The sequence below is a fragment of the Zonotrichia albicollis genome, chromosome 26, assembly GCF_047830755.1.
Source record: "Zonotrichia albicollis isolate bZonAlb1 chromosome 26, bZonAlb1.hap1, whole genome shotgun sequence".
Lineage (NCBI taxonomy): Eukaryota > Metazoa > Chordata > Aves > Passeriformes > Passerellidae > Zonotrichia > Zonotrichia albicollis.
In genome coordinates, this window is record NC_133844.1 from 3,018,091 (window position 1) to 3,030,711 (window position 12,621).

General features: G+C 50.2%; 1 protein-coding gene across 1 annotated transcript; it reads left to right on the top strand.

Annotated features, from left to right (window-relative positions):
* The first annotated feature begins 8,932 nt into the window (after window positions 1–8,932).
* Window positions 8,933–12,182, top strand: LOC141731846 (serine/threonine-protein kinase PAK 1-like). Its single transcript, XM_074558906.1, has 6 exons — window positions 8,933–8,991; window positions 9,282–9,330; window positions 10,097–10,209; window positions 10,867–10,984; window positions 11,829–11,928; window positions 12,121–12,182. The coding sequence occupies exons 1-6, from the start codon at window positions 8,933–8,935 to the stop codon at window positions 12,180–12,182; spliced, it is 501 nt and encodes a 166-aa protein (XP_074415007.1).
* Window positions 12,183–12,621: the final 439 nt, after the last annotated feature.

Below are 12,621 nucleotides of genomic sequence, written 5' to 3' on the forward strand. Positions count from 1 at the left end.
TCAGTGAACAATGGGAGGTGCTTTTCAAGGAGTGCTTAATGAAATTGTGGAACGCGTTGCCCCAGGATGCTGTGGCTGTCAAAAGCATTCACAAACTCAAGAGGCAAAGAGAGGGGTTTCAGAGTGGCCATTTGAGAAGACAGCCTTTCTGAAACCTCTGGCACATGAGGCCCCTCTGTCACTGCTTCCTAGAAGCTGTGAGACCGGGCCATGCTGCTGTTTGTTGTCACCTCCCTGTACCTGTCCCTGAGACACAGTGCCACCGGGCTGTTATTGGGGCATTTTCCTTCTTTGCCAGCCCCAGCAGGCATTCAACAGGGAGAGTCTGCACTGCCTCTCTGGAGCTGAGTTTCCACTCTATGATCTCGGCCTCTCTGTCACCCCCTCCACTCCCCCTCACACATTCCCCAAAAAAGCAGCAGGATGTCTGCTGGGACCACCTCAGCCTGCAGGAAGGACAAGTGGGTCCTGGCCTCTCCTGACCCACAGCACAGCTTTCTTTCATCCCAGCATGGAAATATAAAAACTGTATTATCACATCACACAGAGGGCCAGGAGCTTTTTATTTTGGCTGCAAGTGTCCTCAGGGCATTGGGGAAGAGGAGAAAAAGAATGTTTTGCAGCAAGCAACCCGGCTACTCAGGCAGGAGGGAAGGAAAAGTGTCTGGGAGCTGCTTTTTAGGACTTTGGTTGTTCTGCTGAAGCTTCTGACAGAGCTGATGGGCAGATCCCAGAGCTGTGGAGAGTTCCTGGGAAATTTGTCCTTGGATATGTCTACGAATGCTCTCCCAGCCATGAACTGCCATCTGTGTCCTGTCCATATCTTACTGCCTTGACTGTTGAGTGTCTGAGGTGCCTCTTGAGGCTGCTATGGACCTCCTTCACCAAGGAATGGATTGTGATACAACATCCCTTTCTGCTTCTATTTGGGCACTGACAGAGCCTGGACCACTCTGGCTGGAGCATGGGCTCTGGGCAAGCAAGATTGCAAATGAGAGCAGCTCATGGTCCTCAGCTCTTCCCTGCTGCTGGAACAGACAGACACGGCCATGGGGACAGAATGGAGCTGCCCCATCTGCCAGGGCACTAAGAAGGATGTGAATTATTCTCTGCCCTGTCATCACCAGTTCTGCCTGGGCTGCATCCTGCAGTGGGCAAAGAGAAATCCAGCGTGCCCACTCTGCAGAGGAATGATAGAAGCTGTCAGGTTTTCTGAGTAGGATGAACAGGACTACATACAATTTGCCATCAGCTCCCCCAAACAATTGCTACAGTCCAGCAGGGAGAGAGCCTGGCCACCTTGCTGAAAACAGCCCCCCAGACCCTGTGATGGCTGCTCCATCTTCCCCACAGGGAACACTGTCCCCAGGTGAGCAGGGGCTGCAGGACCAGAGCCTGAGGATGGCCTCCTGCCCAAGGTGTGGGCCGAATTTTTCAAATAACAATGTCATCTGCTGGACCAAAGGTGGCCCTGGCTGCACCAGAAGCTGGAGGGAATATGCCAGCACCAGAGATGGCTGTTTAGGGAATTCATAGAGCAGCATCCTGCACGCCCTCTGTGCCTGGGGTCAAGTTGCCAAAATCTTGGTGCCAGTACTGCAGCTTCTCCTCTGTAGCAGTCTGAATTGCTGCCAGCATAGTCCAGGGCAAAGAAGCAAAAAGGACCTTTGCATAATCTCCACAGATGTTTTATTCAGCCGTGCAGGGAGATGTTCAGCTCCCAGCACCCACACACAGAGGGTCTCACTTTGTCTCCACAGGGGCCCAGGGACTGACCCTGATCTTGGGGCAGTACAAAGATAAGGGGGCCAATCAGGGAATAGGGAAGGTGTGGCTCAGGAACACAGGAACAGACACAGGAACAGGGGAAGGAGCCAATGGGGTCTAACAGCTTTTTGAGGGAAGCTTCTTGTGTCTCCCTAGACCAGGGAAAGCCTCACCAGGGTCTCCACAATTCCCTGTCTTTTATATTATTAGGAAAGCTTCTCTGAAGGATCAACTGAATCAACACAAAATGACAAAAACAATCAAAAGCACTCATAAGACAATTGTTCAAAATGCAAACAATTCTGAGTTCCCAACGTGCCAACAGATTTCTTGGAGTGGCTTAGATCTGGCAGGAGGGATGCAGGGTTTGCTTAGCACAGTTTAGCAGGAAGCTGAGTCACACCTACTGAACCTCTGGTCCATGGCCTCCTCACTGCCATCGTGCAGCAAGGAGGCCCAGAGGCTGCTGTGCTCTGGGCCTGTCAGGGATGAACACAGCGGCTCTGGCCAGTGCCAGCTCCAGCTCCAGCAGCTCACAAGAGGAGACTCCTTCCAGAAGCTCTGCTGGCTCCAGTGTGGCAGACCAACAGAGCCCACTGGAAGTCCCCCTCCATTGCAGCCACCCCCAGCTGCGCCCATCATCACTGCAGAGCAGGAGCTGCCCCAGAGGAGCCGCGGCCGGAGCTCATGGCAGTGGCAGGTCCCTGTGCCCAGGGCAGAGCCACAGAACCTCTGCTCCTGCCTGGGACAGGGGCTGCTCACCCTGGTGTCCCACCGAGAGGAGGGATCCCGGGCCCCAAACTCTGCCCAGCCCTGCTAAAGGCCACCCCGCCAGCAGGGCCAGCAAGGTTCCTGCAGTCATTCAGCCAAATCAGAGGAAACAAATGTCTCTGTAGCTGACACAGTCTCTGCACACAGCTTTCTCCCCCTTCTCCTGGTGCCTTTCCCTGGCTCCAGCAAGAGCTGCAGGAAATGCTGTGTGAGCCATGATGATGGAAGAGCTACTGATAAAAACATTGGGCTGATGCTTTCAGAGGAGTCAGGAATGGAAGACTGACCAACCTTCCAGCCAATGGTATGCCAAATGTTTCCATGCTTTAAATAATTGACTGCAATAAATTAATAAAAAGAAAGATATGGCAAAAATTTAAATCTCCCACAGCTGCTGGCTTTCCTCAGGCTCTATGGTCTATGTATTGCTAGACTTACTTCATTTAGGCAGAATATTACCTACCCTGACTTGTTGGAGAATGACCACAAAGTCTCATCTGTGGTGAGCAGTCACTAAAATTAGCTCAGCAGAGGCATCTTCAGCTGTCCAAGTGTAGCAGAAATACATATTCTCTGCTTCATGGCTGTGTGGCAGCAGCTGCTGGTGTGGGTTTGTCAGCGTTGCTTCAATGATTACTCCTGGGAAGGAACTGTGTGCACAGGCACAGTGTGATGGTTTTGATCTCCTCTAATTAGTCCAATCGGATGATGGCCAGAACTTATAGGCAAAAAGCATCATGACAGAATAATGATGGAGGGGCTGCAGCGTGTGCACAGAAGGACAGGGGAGCTGGGCAAGGGGTGCAGCACAAGGCCAGGGAGGAGGGGCTGAGGGAGCTTTAGCCTGGACAGTAGGGGCTCTTGAGGGACCTTCAGGCAGACTTCCATAGATCCCTGCCTTAGATCCATAGAGCCAATGCTCAGCACAAGGGCTGTTTCCCTGCCAAACAACCCCTTCACTGCATCCAAGTGCTTTAGACACTGGAGTAGGTAACACTTTCATATTTTGTTTGCTTATTTGTTTGTTTGCTAGACGGAGAAGCCTTGTTTAATTTCTCCTTCTCCAGGGAGCAAGGGAGCTTTTTCTAAGTCTTTCCTGCCCTTTTCCAGCACTGGCAGAAACACATCACTTTCAGGTTAATGGCTCCCATGTCTTTTGGCAGCCCAGGGAATCAGTGTGTGTTGTGTTTGGGAATTGAGCAGGAAATCAATGCCCTTGCATTCCAGCTGGTGTTCAGAGATTAGAGGAGCTGGAGGGGCTGGGCTGCATTTCTGACTCCAGCCACTTTAGCCCCATCAGTGTGGTCGAGTCCAAGAGAAGAACTTGCCTGAGCACAGATGCACAAAGAGTGCAGTTCCCAGTGCAATGCTCTGGGTCTGATTGCATTCCATAAGGACCCACACGCTCCAGACTCCCCAAGAGTGTGGGTTACTGAAGCAACAGGAGAGCAAGTTCAGGATGGCTGCTGATCGGGGCACTGCTACCGAGTGCTGATGTGTGTAGTGACAGAAAGGACAGTATTGATTCAGGGTGACCCCCATGTGGGGAAAAATGAGCTTTGACTCTATGATTTAGAAGGTTAAACAAATGCTTTCTTAGGCTATGCTATATTACACTTAGTACTATATTAAAACTGTACTAAAGAGATACTATACTAAAAAGCTACTAAAGAAAAACTCGTGACTGTTTCCAGACAGTCACAACACAGCTTTTATCTAATTAGCTAATCAAGCTAAACAACTATCACTAAAATCCAATTAACAAATCACTTTCAGTAAACAATCACTATAACACATTCTACATGAACTAAACAAAAAGAACAGCCAGTAGAAATAATAATTGTTTTCTCTTCTTCTCTAAGTTTCTCACTGCCTTCCCTTAAAAAAGACCTAGGAGAGAGAACTATATCTCTCTCTGTTCAAAGAATGTAAATACCACAGCACAGTAAAGAGAGATTATAAAAGTGAGATCTGTCTATCTCTCTGTCTATTTGAATCTTCCTGGCTCTGCTTCAAAGCAGTGGAAGATGCAAAGCTCACCTAAAGGCATCCCTTCAGGAGAGGAGTAGAGACAAGTTCCACTGACTGATCCTGGGCAGGCAGAGATGTTTCCCCCTCCAGAGATGGTTGTTTCTGCCCCTCCTGTTTTCCTCCTCCAGCCTCTTGTGCCCTGAAGCCTTCTTTTTATCCTTTAAATTTTTGCATGTCCTGAGGGAGTGGAACTACCCCATGCTGTATCTGGGGTCTGGTGACTTTGCTCATACACTCATTACATGACACATGCTTTCCTTCACTGGCATCCCCAGGGTTGTGTAAGTGTATTCATTAATAGGGCCTTATGAGAAACTCTGTTACTGCTGGTCAGAATTCTCAGTTGACAAAAGAGGGAGAAGAAACACCTTGGTCCTCCTCCATATACTGAGGTGGCCATAGAGGTTCTCTGACTTCCATCAGAGATCTTTGCATGCATCCTCATCTCCTGAATGACCCGGTTTTCTAACAAGAGTGTGGATGTCAGGAAGGAGGAATGCTGGTGCAGGCCTGAAGAGAAGGTGAACCCCAGAAGTGTCTCTCACAAGGAGTGAGCTCACCCAGGAAGCCCCTGCAGAGCCAGGATGGAGCTGTGGGACAGGGCGGGGTGTCAGTCACTGCTGAAAGACAAACAGGACATGGCAGAAGCAGAGGGAGGCCCTCACCAGACCCTTGAGAAATGCCACCCCTTCCCTGTCAGCTGCCTGAGAGGCTGTTGGAGCTTCAGTCCCAGTGGCCCCTGATTGTAGGGCCAGGGTCACTTTGGAATCTGTGCCTCCCCTCGGGCAGAGAACGACCCAGCAGAGCAGCAGCACAGTGCTTTGGGAACATGTGAGCCCAGCAGCCTTTGAGTCTTGGCCCACAAAGGGCATGTGGGAAGTTGAAACCCATCTTCTCTTGCTTTCTGTGCAGGTGCTTCTAGAGAAAGAGCAGGAGCACACTGCCTCATCTGAGATGCCATGCCAGACTCAGGGAGAGCTGTTCCCAGCCCGAGAGCAGGAAGAGCAGCTCAGGCAGCAGGTGGAAGAGCCACAGGAGAATGGCCAGGTAAGCCTGACTGGCCAGGGCACAGAGGGAAGGGCAGGAAGAGGGGCATAAACCGGAGCTCTTGGGACAGAGGAGGCCAGGAGTCCCACAGGCACTGGAAGCACAGAGCCTTGCAATCTGCAGAGATCAGCACCAGGACAGGATGGTTACAGTGGAAGCAGAGCTGGGTAGGGAAGCAGAAACAAGGGGCTGAATAAATGTGATTTGGAGGCTAAAATAGGGAAAAGCTGAGCTTGATGGCAGCTCTCAGTCACTTGCTCTGCTTTTGTGTGTACAGAACATCAAGGCAGAGCCACAAGCAGAGCTGCCTGAAGCTCAGAGTGCCATCATGGCAGCAAAGAGGAGGAATGAAGACATCCAGGAGGAGAAGAATCTCCCTGTGCAGAGGGGAAATCAACAAAAACAGGTGAATGAAAGAATGGCAGCCACTCCACTCATGAAACTGAGTCCTTTCCGTTGTTCTTTACAGAAAATTGATGAACAGATGCAGACAGAGCTGCAGGAAATTGAGGCTAGGACCAAGGCAAGGAAGAAGAGGCTAGAAGAAAAAATTAAAATCATCAAAGAGAAAATGAATTGCCTCCTTCAGGAGCAAAAGGCTCCAGAAAAGCAAGTGAGTGAAATAGCACTAGGCACTGCAGTCACCCAAGGGGTGGTTTCTGCCTGCCCTGCCTTTCCAGTGCAGAGCAGAAGGGGGTGGGTGATGCCTCTGAGTGCCATCCTGATGAGGCCTCTGTCAGAGCTGCTCTCAAGGACACTTCCTGCTCTGCTGCATCTCAGCTGATGCTCTGGACTGTGGCATTACTCCTCTGGCCATTTAGCCAGCAGTCATCCGAACGAACTCCTGCTGGCTTCTTCCAGGTCACCTTGTTTCTTGAGGTGTTTTTGCAGGTGAACACGGTCACTCACATAGATTTGGAATACGAGCTACAAGCTGTCTGTATCCCTTGTGAATATGCTCCTGTCCTTTCCTTTACTTTCTTCCCAGTCAATGACTCCTGGCTGACGGGGACAAGCTGTAGTCTCTGACTGCTTTGTTCTGTTTGACTTGAGGTGGAAGTGTCACCATCCTACCTGGCAGCCTGCAGAGAGTTCCAGCAAATGACGGGCAACCAAGAGCCCCGAGGCTGGCATGAGGCCCAGGAACTGTACCATCCAGAGATGCTGCAGGATAAGCTCATCCCGAGGAAGGTGCAGAAAAAGAGAATTTCATGGCAAGAGGTAGAACATTAGAATGAGGAGCTGCAAATGTATCTGCAGGCTAGGAGGGGGAAAGGAGTCTTTGAGAGAAGTGGAGCAGTCGTTGCTGCGGTCATCCTTTAGAGCAACAAACTGGCTATGAACTCGAGTAAAACCAGCCTTTAGTTTTGACCATTTGGTTTCACAAGTGGACATCCAAAGCAATCGAATTAAAGAGCTCTGCATGTGGCTGACAGCAGCTTCCTAAGGGCTTGCATTTCAAATGGAAATCTCTCTTGCATTTCAGGGCAATCTCTGCCACATCTTCCTGACATCAACTCATTTCTTGTCTCAGATCTACACCGACTCTGACACTAAAGCTGCTGCAGAAGCAGCAGTGCCGTCCCAAGGAGCCTTTGCTCCCCAGCTGAAGAAGTGGAGCCTGAGCACTTGGTTCACCTCCCGTGCTGACCCAGCTGCTGCTCAGCAACAGGAGATGGCGGGTGACTCCCTGGAGCAGCAGAGTACGTCTGGTATCTTTCTTATCTGAGGGACAGTGTGTTGTGTGCACGTGTCAGCATAGCTGTATCAAAGGGTTCTGCTCAGTTTAGTGTCACAGAAGTGCTGGCAGTGCTCCGAGGCAGCAAGAGAGAGCTCTGGGTGTTCCTGCTGCCTCTGACGGCAGCTTAGACTGGCTGGAGTTTGCCTGGGCTTCCCTCTCTGCCGAAGGCAGAAGCAGAGATTGTTCCTGGATCAGCAGAAGGCTGTGACTGCTTGAGTCCTAGCCACTGGCAGAAGCCCTGCTGAGATCAGTCTCTAGGAGAACACATCAAGCCCTTTGTGATTCTGCAGCACAACCCAATGAATCTGCTTCTTGCCCTTAACAGCTGCCAGTGCTGTGCTCTCAGATAAGATCTGGTAGGGTTGAGAATAGAGCCCAGTGGATTCTGTCTCTACCATCACCAGTTGGACAAAAAGGGCACTGATCTGTGCCTCGGTGTGGCTGATCTCAAAGCCCATCCTGTTGTGTCCTGAATGGGGGCAACAGCTTGTCCAGGGCTCAGGCTCACTCTGGGTTCTTCCCATCAGTGCCTGTCAGTGCTCATGCTTGGGCTTTGCCAGCCTTGTTGTGGTCGCTGCCCTGCCCCTGAGGGCTGGTGGGAATGCAGAGGCTGGAGCCCTCCTTGGCTGGGAGGGTCCCGCTGCTGCCCGGCTGCTGCAGCGTGGAGCTGCCTGAGGCTGAAGTCCCTTCTCTGGGCCAGCTTCTGCCTCGCACAGCCTGGGCTCACAGGAGGGTCAGCATCTCCTCTGGGCAGCTCTCTGTGTCACAGGGGTGCCTGAGGAGCACTGCTGTCCTCTGTGCCCCTGCCTGCTGTACCGAGTTGGGAAGATGGGGACGTGTGCGGTGCCGAGAGGGCGAGTGCAATGGGAGCGACTGATCCGCGCTGTCAGGGTGAAGAGAAGCGGCGCGGTTCTTCACGCGGGGCACGGGCAAGGGCGTCTGTGAGCTCAGCCTGCTCATAAAGGGTGAGGGTCCTGATGCTGGAAGCCCTGTGGGGATTGGTTCTAGCATGAGCTGCTCTGCTTTACAAACACAGAGGCATTCTTCTGGCAAACTGCTGCAAGGTGGAAAAGATGGGAACACTTGGCAATATTCCTCCTGTTCTGAACTTGGCATCTGTTCAGAGGAATTGATTCTAGATGTCCAGGTGCATTTAATCTTAGCAAGTAGGAAACCTTTTCTAAATCTCACAATGTTTATTCCCAAGGAAACAAAGGCACTGTTAGTTCCAGCTCTCCTTAATGTTTCTAGATGACAAACTTACTTGCCTTGCTAGGTATTCTCTTCTGGTCTCAGTCTCCTCTGAATGTATCTCCTGGTGCTTCCCTGTGTGCCTGCTGTCAAGAGGTTTCTCACTTCAAAGGATGCTGGAAATCAGTCTCTGTGCCAGCCACTTGTGCTGTGGGCCTGCTGTTCTTTTCTTGTTGTACCAGTTGCTGTTCCTGTTGATGTTAGCCAGCTGTCCACCAAGAGAGGGCTCAGAGCCCCAGACAGTGGGGCTGCCTTTTGTATCTCCTAGAAGGTGGGATCTCTGCTTTAAAGTGAACATCTTGCATTTTGTTTCTCTCAGGGAGAATGGTGAAGATGGAAAGTCCTATTCTAAAATACATTGAACTGGAAAATATTGGCAGTGGGTGAGTCCAAGCAATGTTAATTGTACAAAACTATGCATCAGGTGTTTTGCTGGTGGAATAGGTATCAAGTGTAAAGTCAGGCAAGCTGCAAATGTGTTCAGGCACTGGGCTGAGATTGTCAGTGCTGATCAGAATTTCTAAGTGTACTCAGAAGGCCTTGTCAAAGACATCTCCATGCTTCCAGTGTCCTGCAGGTCTTAGGCATTGACAGCACAGATCTCCTGTGTGGGCTGGCTTTCACTGCAAGATCTAAGTGGCTTCTCCTTTCTCTGCTTCTGTTTTGTTTCTAGGACTTTTGGAGATGTTTTCAAAGCACTCAACACTGCCACAGGAGGAGAGGTAAATGTGAACAGCCCCTGCAGACTCTGCTGCACTCGAGGGCTTTCCCCTCTGGTGTGAGCTGTGGCTGGAGCTTTGGGCAGAGCTGTGCTGAAAAGGCACAGGAAGCACAGACCGGTGCCAGCCCACAAAACACATTTGGGACTTTGTCCTCCTCAGCTGCCGGAAGGAAGGCACGGAGGGCAGCGGTTCCTTTCAGAGAAGGACGCGCTCACTCGCTCTCCATTGCTAAAACAAAGGTGGTGCCTTCGAGCACCTCACTGCTCTTTGGGGCTACAGCTTCAGAGTCCTGAGTTCTCATTTCTGGCTGCCAGCAAATCCATCTGAAAGTTACTAGTAGTTCCTTAGCCACTGCAGTTCTGCACTTGGGAACTGCACATAGGGAGAGATCTGCAAGGCGTCCCTGAAAGCCCTAAGCCCTGCCCATAGCCCAGGATGTATCCACAGAGTATTAAGGCAAGGATTACTTCTTCTGAATCCCAAATGACACAGCAGAGAGTGTGGTCAGAGGTTTGTGGGTGATAACTGAGACACCGCTGTTACCAAGTGGTCAAGGCAAAATGTCAGAGGTCCACGTGTCCTGTAACTGGCTCCCAAGGGAGCAGAGAAATGGGCTGTTGGAATGTCAGTTCCTAATTACTGCAGTGCCTAATCACAAGGCAGTTTGGCACAGCTCAGCTGTGTCATTGCAAAATCACTCGCTCCATGTGTCTTGTGGTCTCGTGCCACCAACCTCTCAAGTTACTGATTTTCAATGTCATTTTAGGTGGCCATCAAGAAAATACAGCTTCAAGGACTGAGGAAGAACAAACTAAAAGTCAATGAACTCATAGTCATGAAGGTGAACAGGAATCCCAACCTGGTCAGCTGTTTAGACAGGTGAGTTGTGCTTTTGTCCTATGAATGTTTGTTCACGTACTGCAAACTGCAAGGTAAGATCCCACTTTGGTCACTGGCAGAAAATAGAGCTGTAATTATTGGCTAATTATTATTGCTCTTTTTATCTCCAGTGGATGGGAAGACATTGCATTTTGTCTGCATGAGTCTTTGCTGGCACATGGTATTTGAAAATTGTTCAAAAATCCGGATGAGTCATATCTTACTAAATCAATGATCTCTATATTCACAGCCACCACTTTGTTTTGGAGCTTGATTTTATTCAAGTGTCTTCTTACATCCAGGTAAACTAACACGGATTTCCCTTGGATTGTTGCCACTGTTTTCCATTGCTATGCATGCCAGGAGGAGTAGGTGCTTTTTTCCAGAAACACCATGCATGACAGGCTTTTTATCTGGGCTGTTACTAAACTGCACATTTTGCTTGCTGCCCATTTAAGACATCTCTTTTTTCGCAGCTGTACCTTTCTCCTTGAGACTGCACAGATGGCAAACAATGCACAGCCAAGAGGGAATGTCTATTCCTTTATTTTTTTTTTTTTGTCTCAAAGGGATCTGAAAAGAAGAGTGGATCCATCTTTTCCAAACAGCAACCTAGCCATGTACATTCATCTCCATGCCCTTGTGTCCTTCTTTCAGCTACCTTGTGGGTGAGGAACTGTCCCTGGTTATGGAGTACATGGATGGAGGCACTCTGAGCGATGTCATCAGCCAGACCTACCTGTCGGAAGATGAGATGGCAGCCATCAGTCGGGAGGTCAGCAATCCCATCTGTGTTTCCAAGGGCTTGGGCAGCATTGTCTGGGAAACAGGGCCTCAGAGCTGGAGTGATTTCCTGTGCCATGCTTTGTTTCTGTGTTGCTGCTACTCTATGGGCAAGTAAAAGCATCTCAAGTGAAAGGCCTGCCAGTGCCCCTGCACTCCCTGTGCTCAGTGCCAGTACTCTTATCTCCTGCTGTTGTATTCTTGCTCTGTCTCTTGTATTTGTATTTGCTGTTCTCCACCTTGCCTCTCTAAATGTTTGCCTGGAGTTTGTCTTCACTGCATTCCTTGCCTGTAAAAGCAAAGGTACTGGTGGCAGGATTTGGAATGATCAGCAAAGAAAAAAGACTCATTTCTCACAGTCCTCAGCTGAAAAGGATAGTAGTGCAGCCAAAATGCTCTTTGCTTCAGGAAGGTGACTGGTGTGATACATCCAAGCCTGTGCTGAGGCCAGCAAGAAAATCTTTGTCATGCAACCTCCCACCCAAAAGTGATCCGCTTCACACCAAAGGGAGGGACTTTTCCTTTCCAAACCCCTCCTTTGTCCTCTGCATGGAAAAAGCACGTCCACTGCAGCAGGAGTCATCCTGGCTGGTTGGCAGGGGACAGCCTACAACAGCAGGTGCTGTTGCTCTTTCAAAAGCTGACGTGCCTTTCCTCAGAAAGGTCCTGCTCTGCAAGTGTTGGAGCAACAAGCTCTTCCTCTCAGTGGCCATTACTGTTCTGCCATTACTCCCCATTCCCTTGGAGAGGGAATCTTTTAGGTTCTTTGTTTTCTTTCTTGTGGGATGAAATCACATCACTCATTTTTGACCTCCTGTTTCTGTTTTCTCTCTCAGTGCCTGCAAGGACTGCAATTTCTTCATTCAAACCACATCATCCACCAAGATGTGAAGAGCAGAAACATCCTTCTCAGAACTGACGGTTCTGTCAAGCTGGGTCAGTATATTCTTGGTCAGGTGCAGCGTTCCAGGGATATGGGTGTGGGGCTGCTTGGAGTGACTGTCAGCTCCCCAAAAATGGTGCTGGTGGCAGTGCAGGGACCCCTGCTGCGAGCTGAGGGCACAGTTGCAACGTGCACAGAGGTAGAAGCAGTCAAGAGTGGCCTTGCTCTGTGTGTGTCCCTTCCAGACAGAGGGAGCTGCAATCTAAAGCTTCAGGGGAATGAAGTCCACTACTGTGAGCAGTGTTAAGAATCTGGGTTTTTTTGGAAGTGGCCAATTCCATACTCCATTGGCTAAAGCCCCAAGGAAATTGAGCGTGGACAGTTCTCCAAGAGATTCAACAGCACATTCTTAGTCTGATAGTGGGGAATTTTTTGCTTGGTTTCCTAATTGGAGCTGGCTTTCACGGTTTGTTGTTTTCTCCACAGCTGACTTTGGTCTCTTTGCTCAGCTCAGCCCTGAGCAGGGCAGACGGAGCTCCGTGGCCGGCGCTGCTGGGTGGCTGGCGCCTGAAGTGGTGACAGGTCAACCATGTGGCCCCAAAGTGGACATATGGTCTTTGGGAATCGTGGGCATCGAAATGGTGGAACGAGAAGTTCCTTCCTGGAATGCAACTCCTGTCTTGGTAAGGTGCAAATACTCACTGATCCCACTGTCTTTCTCACCTGTCCCATGCTCTGTGTGCCAT

Coding starts and splice junctions, on each gene's coding strand:
- LOC141731846 (XM_074558906.1), top strand. CDS start 8,933: ATGGTGAAGATGGAAAGTCCTATTCTAAAATACATTGAACTGGAAAAT. Junction 8,992..9,281: donor CTGGAAAATATTGGCAGTGG/GTGAGTCCAAGC, acceptor TTTTGTTTCTAG/GACTTTTGGAGATGTTTTCA. Junction 10,985..11,828: donor TGGCAGCCATCAGTCGGGAG/GTCAGCAATCCC, acceptor TTTCTCTCTCAG/TGCCTGCAAGGACTGCAATT.